General features: G+C 36.1%; 1 protein-coding gene across 1 annotated transcript in view; it reads right to left on the bottom strand.

Moving 5' to 3' along the window:
• The window catches only part of TANC2 (tetratricopeptide repeat, ankyrin repeat and coiled-coil containing 2), a 664,538-nt gene that overhangs the window by 121,185 nt on the left and 523,503 nt on the right, over positions 1-19,850 (bottom strand). Inside the window, exon 9 of the mRNA XM_044671962.1 lies at positions 16,267-16,392. Within this exon, the coding sequence (XP_044527897.1) occupies positions 16,267-16,392 (126 nt within the window). The remainder of the gene's footprint in view (positions 1-16,266; positions 16,393-19,850) is intronic.

Genomic DNA, 19,850 nt, shown 5'->3' with positions numbered 1-19,850 from the left:
CAGTATGAAAGAAGATTCATCAACAGCTGCTTCTCAAAAGAAGATTCTCAACAGAGACTTGCTGTGGAAAGACTAAAGGAATATCATGGTGGATTATGAAATTTGGATCCTGCCAGTCCCACTACTGCTAATGATCTGCTTGACTGGTGTGGGTTCAAGGTGAATTAGGAGGACTTCCTAAGTATTTTTGCCTTCTGGGGGTAATCTAAAGAGTTGGACTGCAGGAGTGCTTTATGTTTCTAGATTATTCAGAGGCTCCAGTGGTTTTTTTTGTGTGTCATTCATTTTCTATGCTGTGTGAAATAAAGCCCATTTTGAATCACCATGTTGTCCTTTCAGTGCCTGTGCAGATGGTGAAGACACTGCTATTCACTTTAGGGAAAACCCAGACATAAGCCATATCCAAACATTATTTTGGTGATGATCCTAGATCAACTCCAGGTGAAGATAATAAGCTAAATAGGGAAAATAGAACTTGGGGGTTAAGGGACTAGGCCTAGGCCAAATCTATGTGAACCTAAAGTCCTTGGGAGTGGAGGGAGGTTCATAAGTGACAAGTATAAGATTACCTTATACATCTGAGAATTAGCTAGGTAGTGTTGAAGGTGAACAAGCCCCCTTGAGATTTCTATGATTAAACTCTATGATATACAATCATCTCTAAAATGAGAGTTATCAATTTGGAGAAGCAAGGCTCTCTCCAAAACTAGATTAATGCATTGGTTTTGTCACATATTGGTTAAATGCAGTCTTGATAAGTCAGGTTGATGACTACCTGTGCTAACTTTATGCTAGGACTTGCCAATGCCCTTTAATCAGTACTCCCCCCACAATTCCCTAAAATGAAATGTGTTAAAGCAGTTAAGTTAACCAAAAATTATATCTGTACAGAACAAAATGAAGTAAACACCACCAAGGAAAGTGAACTATAGTGAGAATTAATATTTCAAATTAGAAATATAAAACTCCTTAAACTTCTTCAAAGCATTATAGTTTGATTAGTGATTAAGAAAGGACATTATTTCTCACTTAACAAATGGTTAAACACTCTAACTCAAGAAGTTAGGGATAGTGTGCTTTTCTTCTGGGTCACGTTCCACAGATTCCATAAAACTGACCATATGTACCAACGGCTTTTTCTTTTCCTTTGGTAGCATCCCTAAAGGTTCTCGTTTTCTTCATAATACTTACCTAAAATAGATGATTGTATGTAGGCATGTATAGGTAAGGCAGGAAATTTGATTAAACCGGTCAAAAAAAAGTGGCAAATTGTATAGTGGATATCAGCCTTCTATATCAGTTCATCACCTAATTACCACAATATGGATTTATAGATAGAAAAAATATAGACCGACAATAAGTATTTAAAATTTAATTTGGGGCAACTAGGTAGCATAGTAGATAAAATGACAGATCTGTAGTTGGGAGGACATGATTTCCTATCTGGCCTCTGATACTTCCTCCTAGTATAACCCTTGGAAAGTCACTTAACCTTAACTGTCTAGCAGTTATGCAGAAGGTAATTTTTTAAAATTCAATTTGAAACCCGTTTAACATTACTTTTAATAAACATCTGTCAGTGTATAATCAGGTTTTGGTGCTGGAAAAGGACAATATGGTAGGATGGAAGTTACTGCTACTAAGCCTCCCATTATTACAAAGCAATCACCAGTACTATTCATTCAAGCACCAAGCTGCAAGCTAGTACCTTCATGAAATGGGATACTGATGTGATCTACTCCTCATTGCTGTTATCCAGAAGGATTTAATTTATTAGGATAACCATCAGAACACAGTTGGTTTGGGAAGTCATGATGAAGAATAAACTTCTGTTAAGTCAACTTTAAGATGTAAAGACTATTACTGATTTTCTGGGGAAAATCCAAATAATGTCTAAACCCTTCAGCCCTCTATTTTGGAGGACAATGCGATATTTTAATGTTTAGAGTACTAGTATTCATCATTAGAATTATTAAGTGAAATGTGTATCCTCTCAAACTATGTTTTCACCAATACCTTATAAATTAACTTCCAAACTACTTCTTACTGTTTCTATTTCATTTTTTCTTCCTTTATGTTGAAGATTGAAGGCAAGAACTTTATATTTAATTTTGGTGATAACTTCTCTGCAGGGCCTGGTATTTAATAAATGCTTGTGGATAGACTGGCTTTCACTTGAGGATAATAAATAAACATCTAGAAATCTATCCATGCTCTATTATTAATTAGAAATACTGTGTGGTATTGAACAGTACTGAGTCCAGAGCACAATAGGATTCTAGATGATATACATCATTCAGTGCCAGTTTCTCATTACATTCTAAAAACTAGAAAATGAGGATTTCATTCAAAGTTTACTCTACATCAAAGCTTTCATTACACTAATGTTTCATAGTACATTGTTTCAAGGCTTAGTTGTCATTTAATAGTTTTTCAGTCATATCTGACTCTTCATGATCTCATTTGGGATTTTCATGGCAAGTATACACTGCACAGGTTTGCCACTTTCTTCTTCAGCTCATTTTACAAATAAAGAACTGAGGCAAATAGAATCAAGTGACTTATACAGGATCTCATCTAAGGCATATAAAACGCTGGATTTTAACTCAAGAAAATGAGTCCTTCCTGACTCTAATTCAGGCACTCTAGTACACCAACTGGCTGCCTTTTTAATTTTAAGTAATACTTTGTAAATGTTTAATTCAGAAACAAGTCCAACTTCTTGAATTTAAAAAAAAAAAAGATTTCCAAACCTTTTATTACTTAAAAAAGTTTAAGGATTCTGGGAAGATGGTGGCTTAGACAGAGTAATTCTTAAAACCTCCACACCCTTTCCACACCGAGATAGAAAACAATGTGCTTCGAGAAGAAAGAGGACCAAATCTAACAACAGGACAGAGCAGGGGGATCCTACTACTGGACAGCTCAAGAGGTATTCCAAGAAAAAGGCTTGAATTCTTGAATTGTTGGGTCTGAGGGTATAGAAGGGGAATCCTAGGATCCCTCCCACATGGGCTGTGCAGAATCTCCAGTGGCCCCTGAAATCTCTGAGTGGGCACACCATGCTGGAGAGAAGGCCTTGCTGGTGCCGGACTTGGGGAGCTGAACACAGGCACCAGGGAGGTGGCTAGAAGAAAAAGCCAGAGAAACATAGTAAAAAGTTTTGGAAGAGGGTGGCTTAGATGGAGCAAAACTTTAGACCTTTTACCACACCGACATAAAGAAAAAAGCCCTTCAAGAGGAAAGAAAACCATGTCTAACAGTAGGACAGAACACTGGGACCCTACTGCTGGGCAGCTCAGGGAAAACACTCTATCTTGTCCCCTCCACCCCATTTTTTTTCTCTTGAGGTTTTAGCCTCAGGGCACATTAAGCAATATAGACTAATTAATCCAGGCTTAATCCCATCAATTGGACAGACAAGAAGTCTTCAGAGGGCAGGGAAACTCCAACACCTTCCACCACAGACTGCAGAGAACCTAACTACAAACCTCCATTACCAAATGGCAGAAGATCTTTCATAAAAGCTCATTAAACCCATCTGCTTAAACTAGCAGAATAGAAAATGAAAAAATATGAGTAAACAACAGAAAAAGAGAAAAGAAATTACAATTGGCAACTTCTTTCCAGGAAGTGAAAAAACAGCAAATGAGATATAAGAAGATCAAGAAGCTCCAGCAAATTGGACATAGGCTTTGGAAGATCTCAAAATTCAATTAACTCAAGAACTTCAGGAACTCAAAAAGCAATCAAGAGAGGTTAAAGACAATTTGAAAAAGGAAATATATGAACTACAACAAGAAAATAAAGTCTTACAACCCCAAATTGAAGACTTCTAAGCATTGATAAAGAAAAGAACGGACTTAAATAGAGAGTTTACTGCCCAAACACAGAACTCTAGAGAATCACCATAAGGTAATTAAGAAAGTGGGGTAGAAAAAGATCTTTTCTTTAAGAGACACAATAAGTTCAATCAATTTGTATCCCTAGAAGAAAAGAAGATAATGGTAAATATTAAAAATTGTTGTTACCATCAGGACAGCTAGAGAAACTATACTTAGAGGGAACAGTTACATATTATATAGGATGAAATGTTAAGATATACATATATGTACATAAATATATATAAAACTAAAGGGGGAAAAAGGATATAATATTAAGGAAAATGGGAAAACAGAAAAAATGGAGTAAATTTATATTCCATAAAGAAGCGTGTGGGGTAAACGGGAGAAGATCAATACACTGGAAGGGTAAAGAGGCCGGAGGCAGAAAAAAGGCAATGTTTAAGTTAACTGAAATTAACTTAAAGAAGGAAGAACAATCAGATCCATTGGGGCAGAAAATTGATTCTTACCCTATAGAGAAGTAGAAGGATAACAGAAGGACTAGTGGGGAGGGAAGCAACATTAGGGAGGGAGAGGGTGTGTGTGTGGGAAGGTAGCTTAAAAAGACCCTAAAGAAGAATAAGAGGGGAATCAGAAGGGGGAGAAGAGAAAGGGAAGTACAATAAGGGAGGGGATCAGGGGAACTGATTAAAAACAAAACACTGGTATAGAAGGAAATAGTGAAAGAAGAAAGGGCAGGACAAGGAGAGGGAATTAAAATGTCTGGGAATACACAGTTGATAATTATAACTCTGAATGTGAATGGGATGAACTCACTCATAAAACAGAAGCAAATAGCAGAATGGATTAGAAACAAAAATCTTACCATAAGTTGTCTACAAGAAACACACATGAGGCAGGTAGACACACACAGAGTAAAGATTAAAGACTGGAGCAAAATCTACTGGGCATCAAATGAGAAAAAGAAGGCAGGAGTTGCAATCATGATATCAGACAAAGCCAAAGTAAAAGTAGATCTAGTCAAAAGAAATAGGGAAGGTAATTACATCCTGATAAAAGTCAGTATAGACAATGAGGAAATATCAGTACTCAACATGTATGCACCAAATGGTATAGCATCCACATTTCTAAAGAAGAAATTGGTGGAGATTAAGGAGAAAATAAATAATAAAACTATACTAGTGGGTGACCTGAACCTTCCCTCTATCAGATCTAGATAAATCAAACCAAAAAATAAATAAGAGATAAGAGAGGTGAATGAAATCTTAGAAAAATTAGAGTTAATAGGTATATGGAGAAAAATAAATAGGGATAAAAAGGAACACATCTTCTTTTCAGCAGCACATGGAACATTCACAAAGATTGAGCATGTACTAGGGCATAGAAACATGGCAAACAAATGCAAAAAAGCAGAACTAATAAATGCAACCTTTTCAGATCATAATGCAATAAAAATAGTTATTAGCAAGGATACATGGAGAGGCAAACCAAAAACTAATTGGAAACTAAATAATAATATTCTCCAAAATAAGTTAGTTAAAGAACAGATCATAGAAACAATTAATAATTTCATTGAAGACAATGACAATGATGAGACTTCTTACCAAAACCTATGGGACACAGCCAAAGCTGTTCTAAGGGGAAAATTTATATCCTTGAGTGCATATATGAACAGATTAGGGAGGGCAGAGGTTAATGAATTGGGCATGCAACTAAAAAAACTAGAAAGTGAACAAATTAAAAATCCCCAGATGAAAACTAAATTAGAAATCCTAAAAATCAAAGGAGAAATTAATAAAATCAAAGCAAAAGAACTATTGAATTAATACATAAGACCAGAAGCTGGTACTTTGAAAAAAGAGATAAAATAGACAAAATACTGGTAAATCTAATTAAAAAAAGGAAAGAAGAAAACCAAATTAACAGTATCAAAGATGAAAAGGGAGACCTCACTTCTAATGAAGAGGAAATTAAGGCAATCATTAAAAACTGTTTTGCCCAATTATATGGCAATAAATATAGCAATCTAGGTGATATGGATGAATATTTACAAAAATATAAATTGCCTAAGCTGGGTAGCTCAGTGGATTGAGAGTCAGGCCTAGAGACGGGAGGTCCTAAGTTCAAATCCGGCCTCAGACACTTTTCAGCTGTGTGACCCTGGGCAAGTCATTTGACCTCCATTGCCCACCTTTACCACTCTTCCACCAAGGAGCCAATACACAGAAGTTAAGGGCTTAAAAAATATAAATTGCCTAGATTAACAGCAGAAGAAATAGAATACTTAAATAATTCAATATTCATAAATAATTCAATTCAGAAAAAGAAGTTGAACAAGTCATCAAAGAACTCCCTAACAAAAATTTCCCTAAGGAAAAAAACCCAATGGATTCACAAGTGAATTCTATCATACATTCAAAGAACAACTAATCTCAATACTGTACAAACTATTTGACATAATAAACAAAGTTCTACCAGATTCCTTTTATGACACTAATATGGTACTGATTCCAAAGCCAGGCAGACCAAAAACAGAGAAAGAAAACTACAGACCAACCTCCTTAATGAATATAGATGCAAAAATCTTAAATAGAATACTAGCAAAAAGACTCTAGCAAGTGATCACGAGGGTTATCCATCATGATCAGGTGGGATTTATACCAGGAATGTAAGGATCGTTCAACATTAGGAAAACCATCCACAAAATTGACCATATCAACAAACAAACCAATAAAAATCACATGATTCTCTCAATAGATGCTGAAAAAGCCTTTGACAAAATACAACACCCATTCCTACTGAAAACACTAGAAAGTAGGGATAGAAGGATATTATTATATTATAATATATCATAACAAATATATTATTATATAAATAATAATCAGTATATATCTAAAACCATCAACAAGCATGATATGCAATGGGGATAAATTAGAAGCCTTCCCAATAAGGTCAGGAATGAAACACGGATGCCCATTATCAGCTCTATTATTTAACATTGTACTAGAAACTCTAGCAGTAGCAATTAGAGAAGAAAAAGAAATTGAAGGTATTAAAATAGGCAATAAAGAGACTAAGCTAGCACTCTGCAGATGATATGATAGTCTACTTAAAAAACCATAGATAATCAACAACTTTAGCAAAGTTCCAGGATACAAAATAAATGAACGTAAATCACTAGCATTTCTATATATTTCCAACACATTGTAGCAGCAAGAGTTAGAAAGAGAAACACCATTTAAAATCACCCTAGACCAGTGATGGGCAAACTTTTAAAGAGGGGGCTATAATAGGTATAGGCCTTAGAATCAGTACCACATTAGTGTCATAAAAGGAAAGGAAATGCTCATCTGTCAGTCTATTTCTAAGGCAACTCTTTCCAAGTTTCATTGTATTGTATCCTACTCATTGTATTCATGAGATTAGGAATAATGTCGTACAGCCTAAAAGAACATTTCAGGGGGCTGCATCTGGCCCGCAGGCCATAGTTTGCCCATTACTGCCCTAGACGATATAAAATACTTAGGAATCTATCTACCAGAACACAGGAATTATATGAATACAACTACAAAACACTTTCCAACAATTAAAACTGGATCTAAACAATTGGGAAAACATTGATTGCTTATGGGTAGGAAGAGCAAACATAATAAATATGACCATTCTACCCAAATTAATTTACCTATGTAGTGCCATACCTATCAAATTACCAGAAAACTTTTTTACAGAATTAGAAAAAACTATAACAAAGTTCATTTGGAAGAACAAAAGATCAAGAATATCAAGGAAAATAATGAAAAAAAAATGTGAAGGAAGGTGGCCTAGCAGTACCAGATATTAAACTATGCATAAAGCAGTATGAAAACAATATGGTACTGGCTAAGAGACAGAAGGGAGGATCAGTGGAATAGACTTGGGGCAAGTGACCTCAGCAAGACAGTCTATGATAAACCCAAGGAGCCTAACTTTTAGGACAAAAATCCACTATTTGACAAAAACTGCTAGGAAAATTGAAAAACAGTATGGGAGAGATTAGGTTTAGATCAACATCTCACACCCTACACCAAGATAAATTCAGAATAGGTGAATGACTTGAATTATATTCAAGTAGGAAACTATAAGTAAATTAGGCGAACACAGAATAGTATACTTGTCAGATCTCTGGAAAAGGAAAGAATTTAAAACCAAGCAAGAGTTATAAAAAATTACAAAATGTAAAGTAAATAATTTTGATTATATTAAATTAAAAAGTTTTTGTACAAACAAAAACAATGCAGCCAAAATTAGAAGGGAAGCAACAAATTGGGAAAAAATCTTTATAACAAAAAACACTGACAAAGGTCTAATTACTCAAATATATAAGGAGCTAAATCAAGTGTACAAAAAATCAAGCCATTCCCCAATTGATAAATGGGCAAGAGACATGAATAGGCAATTTTCAGATAAAGAAATCAAAACTATCAATAAGCACATGAGAAAGTGCTTTTAATTTTTAATTTAATTTAATTATTAAAGAAATCTTTAATAATTAGGGAAATGGAAATCAAAACAGCTCTGAGGTATCATCTCACACCTAGCATATTGGCTAAAATGACAGCAGGGGAGAGTAATGAATGTTGGAGGGGATGTGGCAAAATTGGGACATTAATGCACTGCTGGTGAATTGATTCAACCATTCTGGATGGCAATTTGGAACTATGCCCAAACGGTGCTAAAAAATTGCCTGACCTTTGATCCAGCCATGCCATTGCTGGGTTTGTACCCCAAAGAGACAACTGGGAAAAAGACATGTACAAAAAAATTTTTAGCCACGCTCTTTGTAGTAGCAAAAAACTGGAAAATGAGGGTATGCCCGTCAATTGGGGAATGGCTGAACAAATTGTGGTATCTGTTGGTGATGGAATACTATTGTGCTCAAAGGAGTAATAAACTGGAGGAATTCCATGTGAACTGGAATGACCTCCAGGAACTAATGCAGAGTGAAAGGAGCAGAATCAGGAAAACACTGTATACAGAGACTTATACACTGTGGTAAAATCGAAAGTAATGGACTTCTGTACTAGCAGCAATGCAATGACTCAAGACAATTCTGAGGGATTTATGGAAAAGAACGCTACCCACATTCAGAGGAAGAAGTACAGGAGTGGAAACACAGAAGTAAAACAACTGCTTGAACACATGGGTTGATGTGGATATGATTTGGGAGGTAAACTAAACGACCACCCTAGTACAACTATCAATAATATGGAGTAGTGATAGCACAATTAAGTAGATTTAGAATTGGTTGAATGGATAGATTCAGAATTTTATGACAACTTGGAAAAAAAAAGCATTCAGTAGAGTACCAAAGGATCTGTGCTTTGACCTGTGTTACTTAACATTCTATTAATGATTTGCACAAAAGGATAGGATAGCATCCTTAATAGGTGATATAAAACTAGCAGGAATTAATTTAACACAGTGGGTGATGAAATCAGTATCTAAAAAGATTCTGACAGCATAGGACACTGGGGTGAACCTAAGATGAAATTTAACAGAGATCAATGTAAAACTTTGCTCCTAGGCTCAAAAAATCTGCTTCCTAAGTACAAAATAGTTAGATAGTATAATTAGAGATTAGTTTGTCTGAAGAAGATCTGAAAAAAAAAGGAGGCAGTGAGGTGACTCAGTGGATAGAAAGTCAGTCCTGAATATGGGAGGTCTGGGTTCAAATCTTGTCTTAGATACTTCCTAGCTGTGTGACCTTGGGCAAGTCACTTATCCCAACTATCTAGCTTTTACTGCTCTTTTACCCTGGAACCAATACTTATTATCAGTTCTAAGATAGTAGATAATAGGAAGAAGAATTGGTAATTTTAGTCGATTGCAGATTCAATATGCATCAACAGAGTGCTATGGCAGCCATAGTCAATGAAATCTTGGGTTACAAAGGGATAGCTTCTAGGCCAAATATGAATATTTTCTTCAGTTCTGAGAGCCATAGCTTAGAAAGGAAACTGCTGAGCTGGAGAGTGTCCAGAGGAACAGAATCAAGATGCTGAAGGGTGTTGAGTCCATGGTATATGAGGAATGGTTGAAAGAAATCAGCCTGATAACTAGTCATGTGATCTTGGTTAAACAAGGGATTTAAACTCTAACCTCTATGAACCTTAATTTTCCCATCTACAAAACAGGGATGACTGTCACTGTGAGGATTAAATGAGATTGTATCCAAGAGCAAGAGTGAACTGGCAGCATTACTTTTTATACTAGCAGCTGATGCCACTCTATCCTACAACCATTGTCCTTAGGAACTGCAGCTGCAGTTTAATGTAAAATCATACTTGTTAAAGGGCCCTTGTGGGAGTGGTACAGATACAACATGAAGTAAGTTCCATGTAGTCTCTGGACCTCTTAGGAATGGCTAAATCTCAAGCACATGTGGATACCAAGGACACACAGGATAGAAGGCTGTTAAGCATGTTTGCATGTATTAAGGCCATTATCTATAATGGATGGCCACATATTTGAATAATTGTTAACCTTTGCTAGTTTGTGGTAAGTGTTGAAGCCACAAGGTGGCTGGATATTTCTGTCTCTCATAAAAATTTCATTTTTAGTGGAAAGGCGTGGGTGGGGGGGTAGGGAGCAATGACTTGGAGGTATTTGTATTTCCTAGCATCTAAGATTCATGGTCCTGGTCTATTGGGGCCTCAGAAAAGGAGGCAGTGATGGTTTGACCTGACTGGAATATTTTGTCTTTCCCTTAGGACAACCTTGGAGGGGCAGAGCCAAGATGGTGGCTTAATAGCAGCCAAAGCCTGAAACTGCACTGAATATCCTGCCAAACCAATCTTTAAAAGGTGCCTCAAAAGGACAGGAGTCAAAACAGGACAGACAAGTGAGGGGGTTCTCCCACTGAACACAAGGGGAAAGGTAGGCAGAGAGTAGATTTCCATGAGATAAAGGGGAACCAGGAGCAAAACTGCAAACAGAAAAATATAGCCACCCTCCCCAGACTCAGAAGAAGGGTGTAGGCAACTTTGGGATCTGGGGTCACAGGCTACATCAACAAAAGAATACCTCAGACCCACTCCTATAAATCCTAGGCCTTGGCAGTGAGTTCTGGAGGTCCATAGTGCCGAGTGCTCTCAGGCCTCCTCCAAAGCAGTGAAGATAGCCTCTGGGCAAAACTCTATGAGTCAGAAACTAAGACAGAATTGGCAAGCAACGTGCAGATTTTCTAGTCCACTGGCAGGAACTGAGCAAACAGCGGCAAAAAAATTCCCCAAAAACCTCTTCATCCTCAAAAATTTCTACAGGGAAAAAGAGTAAAGAATAGAAGCAACAGGAAATAGTGACATACAAGCAAACATATGCAAAATCTCCAAAAAAAGACAGGAATTGGTCACAAAATCTAGAAAAGCTCAAAAAGGAATTCAAAAGTCAAATAAGACAGGTTGAAGAAATTTGGGAAAAAGAAATGAAAATAATGGAAAAAGGAAAATAACATCTTAAAAAGCAAAATTTGTCAAATGGAAAAAGGCACAAAAAGTCAATGAAGAAATAAATTGCATAAAAATCAGAATTTGACCTACTGGAAAAAGAGGCAAAAAAAATTAAATGAAGAAAAGATGGCCATGAAAAGTAGAATGGACCAAATGGAAAAGGAGGTCATGGAAGAAACTTAGGACAGCCTTGCTTGCTTTAGCTAGGATATCTCATCTGCCCTGCAGGAGGCAGCTGGTTGGTGGTGGGGATGGCTGGCCCTTTCTCCATCAAGAGAGTTTCTTCATAAGATGGCTATACAAGGATGGGCTAAGAGCACAATCAATGGCCCAGGGGCAAGGGAGGTATGGTCACTCTCAGGACTCTTAAGCTTACCTGCTTATAGCCAGCACTCAATTAGCAAATGGCAAATAGGTGAGCTATTTCCTCACAATATTTACTCTCTACAATGATGCTTTCAGAGTCCTAACAATTAGAGTGATCAAAAAGAGCTATACTGAGAAGTGGTGGATTTCCCCTCACTAGAAATCTTTAATGGATTAAAACTTTTTTCCCCCCTTAACCCTTACCTTCTGTCTTAGAATTGATTGCTTCTGAGGTAGAAAAGAAGAAAAGGCTAGGTAAATGGAGTTAAGCATTTTGCCCAGAGTCACACAGCTAGGAAGTCAGATTTAAATCCAAGTCCTCCCATCTCCAGGCCTTGCTCTACCCCCTGAGCCACTTAGCTGCCCCTAGATTAATATTTAGTAGATATGTGATAGATTCTTTTTTTATGTGCACAGGTTAGGCTAGATAGATGATGAGACCCCTCCAATCTAAAATTCTGTGATTTTCCCTAGACAATATAAAATGCTTAGGAATCTATCTGCCAAGACAAACATAGGAATTATATGAACACAACTACGAAACCCTTTCCACACAATTAAAACTAGATCTAAACAATTGGAAAAACATTGAGTGCTTATGGGTAGGACAAGTTAACATAATAAAAATGACCATCCTACCCAGATTAATTTACCTACTTCTTAGTGCTATACCTATCAAACTACCAAAAAACTTTTTTACTGAATTAGAAAAACTATTAAAAAAAAGTTCATTTGGAAGAACAAAAGACCAAAAATATCAAGGGAAATAATGAAAAAAATGTGAAGGAAGTTGGCCTAGCAGTACCAGATATTAAACTGTACTATAAAGCAGTAGTCATCAAAACAATATGGTACTGGCTAAGAGACAGAAGGGAGGATCAGTGGAATAGACTAGAGGTAAGCGACCTCTGTAAGACAATCTTTGATAAACCCAAAGAACCCAGCTGTTGGGACAAAACCCCTCTATTTGACAAAAACTGTTGGAATAATTGGAAAAAAATATGGGAGAGATTGGACCTAGATCAACACCCTATATCAAGATAAACTCAGAATGGGTGAATGACTTGAATATAAAGAAGGAAACTATAGGTAAATTGGGTGAGCACAGAATAGTATACTTGTTAGATCTATGGGAAGGGAAAAAATTTAAAAGCAACCAAGATTTAGAAAAAAATAACAAAATGTAAAATAAATAATTTTGACTACATTAAACTAAAAAGTTTTTGTACAGACAAAACCAATGCAGCCAAAATTAGAAGGGAAGCAACAAATTGGGGAAAAAATCTTTATAACAAAAAACTCTGACAAAGGTCTAATTACAAGGAGCTAAATCAATTGTACAAAAAAATCAAGCCATCCCCCAATTGATAAATGGGCAAGGGACATGAATAGGCAATTTTCAGATAAAGAAATCAAAACTATCAATAAGCACATGAGAGTGTTTTAAATCTCTAATATTTAGAGAAATGCAAATCAAAACAACTCTGAGGTATTGCCTCATACCTAGCAGATTGGCTAAAATGACAACAAGGGAGAGTAATGAATGTTGGAGGGGATGTGGCAAAATTGGAACATTAATGCACTGCTGGTGGAGTTGTGAACTGATCCAACCATTCTGGATGGCAATTTAGAACTATGCTCAAAGGGCTTTAAAAGACTATCTGCTGGGGGCAGCTGGGTAGCTCAGTGGATTGAGAGTCAGGCCTAGAGACGGGAGGTCCTAGGTTCAAATCCAGCCTCAGACACTTCCCAGCTGTGTAACCCTGTGCAAGTCACGTGACCCCCATTGCCCATCCATACCACTCTACCACCTATGAGCCAATACACAGAAGTTAAGGGTTTAAAAAAAATTAATTAAATAAAAAAGACTATCTGCCTTTTGATCCAGTCATAGCACTGCTTGGTTTATACCCCAAAGAGATAATAAGGAAAAAGACTTGTACAAAAATATTTATAGTCGCACTCTTTGTGGTGGCAAAAAATTGGAAAATGAGAGAATGTCCTTTGACTGGGGAATGGCTAAATTGTGGTATCTGTTGGTGATGGAATACTATTGTGCTCAAAGGAATAAAGAATTGGAGGAATTCCATGTGAACTGGAATGACCTCCAGGAATTGATGCAGAGTGAAAGGAGCAGAACCAGGAGAACATTGTATACAGAGACTGATACATTGTGGTACAATCAAACATAACGGACTTCTCTACTAGCAGCAGTGCAAGGATCCAGAGCAAGGCTAAGAGGGACTTATGTGAAAGAAAACTAGCCACATTCAGAGGAAGAACTGTGGGAGGAGAAACACAGAAGAAAAACAACTGCTTGAACACATGGGCTGATGGGGATATTATTGGGGATGTAGACACTAGACGATAACTCTAGTCCAACCATCAATAATATGGAATTAGGTCTTGATCAATGATACATGTAAAACCCAGTGGAATTGTGTGCTGGCTAAGTTTAGGGGTGGTTTGGGGGAGAGTGAAAGAACATGAAATATGTAACTATGGGAAAATATTCAAAATTAAAATTAAAAAAGAAAGAAAGAAAAGAAAAAAACAAATAAAATTCTGTTGATTTTATGAGTACTAACATCAATATTCATATAACTTCTACAAGATTTTACTAAAGTTCTACATAATTTTGCTAAACATATGTCATCCTGAACCTCCAGAAGAATTATTCTGTATCACTGAGTTGAAAATCCAGTGCATTCATTAAAAGTGCTTTCTATTAATTATACCACCATGGTGCAAAGATGAACAAAAAATAGATAATCAAATAATATTAGCAGATATTTAAGAAGAAGATAGAAGGTACTGGACAACATGACATGAATTAATTTACTTATTAATTCAATGTATATTTATTGTATGCTTATTATGTGCATAACATTTTGGCATCTACCTCCAGTAGATGATTCCCAGCCCTAATTTTTTAACATTTTAAAAGTTATTATACAATTTTCATAATATTAATTTTAGTTTCTAAAAAGTTTATCTTTCTGGTTATGGAAAGAAATGAGTTTTAAAAATTATATGTGTGATAGAGTATTATGACTTCACAAAAGCTAGGAATCACTAATCTAAGAGGACAGTGGCTATGTCCAATTTTTTTAATGGCTGGAGTTGCTGTAGGCTGCATTTCTGACTTCTTTACCAATGTCTGTTAAGAATGTAAATGTGGTGGGGGCAGCTGGGTAGCTCAGTGGATTGAGAGTCAGGCCTAGAGACGGGAGGTCCTAGGTTCAAACCTGGCCTCAGCCACTTCCCAGCTGTGTGACCCTGGGCAAGTCACTTGACCCCCATTGCCCACCCTTACCACTCTTCCACCTATGAGACAATACACAGAAGTTAAGGGTTTTAAAAAAAAAAGAGTGTAAACATGGCCATCACTGAAAAAAATTCTAATGACTTCTAGGTAGATGACGTTCATTTCTGAATCTTCTCTCATGGACATGGGTCTTTTAGTTGTAATATGGACATTCATAATTTACCAAGCTCACTTAATCTAAACACTTTTGTTGAGATGAGAATGAGAGGCAACAAGTCATAAATAGTGAGAGCCAGATGATGAAAACGTCAAATCGTCTCATTTTATAGATTAAGAAAATGAAGTTCCTGAAAAGTATTGAATTAGATGTCTCATTGGCATCTTATCTCAAATTCATCATAATCAAAATAGAGTTCATTATCTCTTTCTCCATCTCTGATCTATCCTCTACAGTTCTTGTTGTTCAGTAGCGTCCAGTTCTTTGTGATCTCACTTGGGATTTTCTTGGTAGAGACAATGGAGTGGTTTGCCATTCCCATGTCCAGCTCATTTTACTGAAGAAGAAACTGAGACAAACAGGGTTAAGACTTGCCCAGGTCACACAGCTAGTAAGTGATGGCCATGTTTACACTCTTAACAGACATTGATAAAGAAGTCAGAAATGTTGCCTATAGCTAGTAAGTGTCTGAGGCTAGGTTTGAACTCAGGATTTAGTCTTTCTGATTCCAGGTCCAGCACTCCAACCACTGTGGCACCTAGCTGTTCTTATAAGATCATAGGATTATACATTTATAGTTATAAGTGCCCTCAAAGGTCATTGCAGCCTAAATCTCTTGTTTTACAAATCAAGAAACTGATTTATATGTGTATATATGTGTTTCCTGATATATAATCTATATTATATCATATTTATATATATGATACTTTATGAAAATAACTGATTCAACTGAGGTTGCACAAATAATAAGTGGCAAGACTAAGATTTGATTTTAGATCCTCTGACAATAAAACTAATCATCTTTCTTCTGTACCAGAGATAGTTCTTTCATCTTCTTTTACAGCATTTGGAGAACTCAGTGCTCCTGCCACTTGGAAATTATGCAGTTTTATGCATCAACCCTTAGTGTGATAGTTTTGTGGTTATCTTTGTTCTATAACAGAGGTGAAAGGAACAGACTCCAGGTTAACCTAAATCATCTTGTCTCCTAGCATACTATATTAAGCATGAGGATATGATACAAAAGAACCGTTTTCCTGTTGCCCATTTACTTTTTCCCTGGGCTATGTTGGTCTTTCTTACCTCGCAAATCCTGCTGTGTACGAGCACCACCCATGCTCTGCCTTGGCATTCGGAGAGAAGTTCTCAAGGGAGTATGCCTTTGTTCATCCAGGTAAGCAAGGTCCTCCAGGTGAGCAGAGCTGGTAGCTGCCAAGATAAAATAATTCAATAAGCATCTATAAGGCTGGGAAATATCTTATAACATTAGTCTCTAGCATGCAATTTATAAACATTAAAAAAGTGATATACAAATGTGAGTTATTAAGACAAATGTCTGCAATGGAGAAAAAACTTGAATAGGTGAAGAAAAACCACCTAATTATTTTTAGCATTTTTCTTTAAAAATGTTAAAATGGTTAAAAATAAGACTAGATCTTGCTATTACATGCACACCTGGAAAAGAATAAAGGCAACATAGATAATGAGTGCTTGGTATAATTGCCAGATGCATAACAAATAATGTCCTAGGACTTATGGAGAATGACCCAGGAACACAGTTTACAAAATAATATCTGACGCCCTGTGGAACTAATGGAGGGAATAACACCTACTTTCTCTATCCGTATGACTGAGTGTAGAGCAGTAGGGCTTGTGGGAGCTATGCAGGTGGGATTTATCACTTGCCTTAGATGTGGAGAGCCAATAGGCCTGCTCTCTAATGAGTCAAAATGTTAAGAATTCAGGTGCTAGGGGATACTCAATATAATGATGACTTCGAGGAAAAAAGAAAGAAAAAATGGCTAAAAACAGCTCAGAGTTTTAAAAATGAATATTTCTAATGGCTTTTCCATGTAATAGACTAATACAGTTTCCATTTCACTGATGTAAAGTTTACTCTATAGGGGAGTGTTTAGCACTAGGATAACACTGCAAGCTAGAGCTCAGTTGAAGTACCTAACTGTTTCTTAAGTAACAGCCATACTGCTTCATTTTACCAGTTTAGTTAGGCAGCTCAGAGGTACTTAGAGATATAGTGGATAGAGAGCTGGGCCTGGAGTAAGGAAGAATTGAGCTAAAATCTGGCCTAGACACTTACTCACTGTGCGACTCTGGGCAAGCCACTTAACCTCTGTCTCACTCAGTTTCCTCACCTATAAAATGAGTATAATAACAGTATCAAACTCCCAGGATTGCTGTAAGGTACAAATGATATAATCTTAAAGTTCTTAGCATAGTACCTGTCACATATTAAGTGCTACTATTATTACTTAGAATACATAAAACTATTAACTTATCATTATAGAGTGCTTTAATGTTTATGGAATATTCTTCTTAGAACAAGCTCATGAAGTAGGTAATGCAGATACTGTCACCTCCTATTTTATAGATGAGGAAACAGAGGCAGATGGAAGTTAAGTGACTTGCAGAGAGTTACAGTCAGACAATGTCAGAGAGAAGAAATCTGAACTTAGGTTTAGAGCTCCTGCAGAAATAGCTATACAGATGTCTACCAAATTCCTCCTCATAAAGGTTTTATAACTTGGGTATACAGAATTGAATTCTTAGTATGAATCTATATATAACTGTGGATTTAACTAAGCAGTTAAAGAAAATGTCAAAAAAAGTCTTCCTAAATAACTCAAGAACTCATTAAATGACATATTATAGCTTATAGCTCAGAAAAAATTAATTTATAAATACAAAAGCAAACTAAAATAGGTACACATCAAAAGGACAAACAAGGAAATAAAAATCTGAATTAAATCAAAGAAAGCCCCTTTGTTACATTAGTGCTCCTATCCTACAAGAGGACTTTATTTCTTATTGGAGTCATTTAAATCTAAGTAATCACACATTTCAATTGGGGGTTCTGTGACTTCATGGACATCCAGGGGGACTACGTAGTGTTTCCTGTCCATCTCTCCTCTTATCCAAATGCCTTGCTTCATAAAATATGCAGATAAATGCACAGATTACATGTTAGCACAGAGGAGCAAAAAGAAAAAAATTCTAAGAGGCTTCCTGCTTGCTCCTCAGATGGAAATGAAAGTTTGTTCTGGGATAAAAGAGTAGATTTCATGAAGTTTTCAGTGAAAGCAAAAGAAGAGAAGACTCTTTATGTCCCCAAAGGAAACAGGAAATCAAATTCTGCTAACAGACTATAAATTAAAAGGGAGCCGCATTCCTTCTAAATGAGAGACTTTCGTTGATAAGAATATTGGTCCATCTTTTCATCAGTGATTGAGAATTACAGTTTCTAGCTTGCCAACATAACCATTTTCTTTTTTCTTTTTATTCCTTATTATGAATGAGATAAGCATAAAAAGTGAATATTTCCTAGATTGTTGAAAAGTAAAAGAGGACTGAGCACAAAACCAGGAATCTCCACTTGCAGCTTGTTTCTTTAAGAAGATTTAAAATTAAATGTTTCAATACTACACTGCAGGTTTACAGTCTTTTAGAATTTCTTTTTGCTCTCATCTGCTTATTTTTTAAATGATCCAGTGATGTGCTTTTCTTTCTTTTACTTAGTATCATTATTACTAGCTCTTCATTTCACTTCTGCCCCCAAAAGAGAAAGATGTCCCTTCTACAGGTAAAGTATATTTAAAAAAAACTCACTTATTGGCTATGTCTGAAAACGTGGGACTTATTCTGTAACTCATCCCTAGGCTGACAAAAAGTGGGAAATATGAATTATTTTCAGTTGAAGTGTCATAAATGGGCATTAGGTTGATCATAGCTCTTAAATCCTTCATGTTAGTTTTCCTTTACAGTGTTTGTTGTAGTCATTTTACAAATTGTTTACATTGTTTTTGATCACTCTACATCAGTTCATACAAGTTCTCCCAGATTTCCCTCAATCTGTCCCTTCTGTCATCTCTTACAACATAATATTCTCTTTCATTTGTATACCAGAATTTATTCAGCCATGCCCCAGTTAACTGGCAACCACTCTGTTTGTATTTTCTTTTTGCAATAACAAATATGCCTCTGAATATTTTTGTATATACAAATCCATTCCCTCTTTTGACATCTTTGGAGTATAGGTCTAGTAGGGTGAAAGAGATATGTCTGCATGGTGATTTTTTTGGGTATAGTTCCAAAATACTTTCTGGAATGATTTAGTCACTTCACAGGCATACTGTGCCTATATTCCACAGCCTATCCAACAATTCTCATTTCTGTTTTCTAGCAACTTAACTAATTTGATGGCTATGACATGAAACCTTGAAATTGTTTTTAGATTTTTCTTATTAGTGATTTAGAGCATTTTTACATGTGGTGGTTTATTTCCTGTCTAATCTTGACTATACTTTTATTTGTACAAAAGATTTTCAATTTTTATGTAATGGAAAATTTTTTGGTTTTTCTCGTGATCCTTTCTATACTTTGTTTGATCAAGAAGACTTCCTTGCTTCTCTACTATGATTATGACATGATCTTTTATATTTATGTCAGGTATCCATTTTGCTCTACCCATTTCTGGTAAATGGGTATGAGCTATTTTTCTCTATCTAACCTTTACAGTCTGCTTTCTAGTTCTCCCAGCAGTTTTGTTGAATAATTACTCCTATTGAGTCTGTCTGTCTGTCTGTCTGTCTGTCTGTCTGTCTGTCTGTCTCTCTCTCTCTCTCTCTCTCTCTCTCTCTCTCTCTCTCTTT

The sequence above is a fragment of the Gracilinanus agilis genome, chromosome 4, assembly GCF_016433145.1.
Source record: "Gracilinanus agilis isolate LMUSP501 chromosome 4, AgileGrace, whole genome shotgun sequence".
Taxonomy (NCBI): domain Eukaryota; kingdom Metazoa; phylum Chordata; class Mammalia; order Didelphimorphia; family Didelphidae; genus Gracilinanus; species Gracilinanus agilis.
This window is presented reverse-complemented; position numbering and strand designations above follow the sequence as displayed.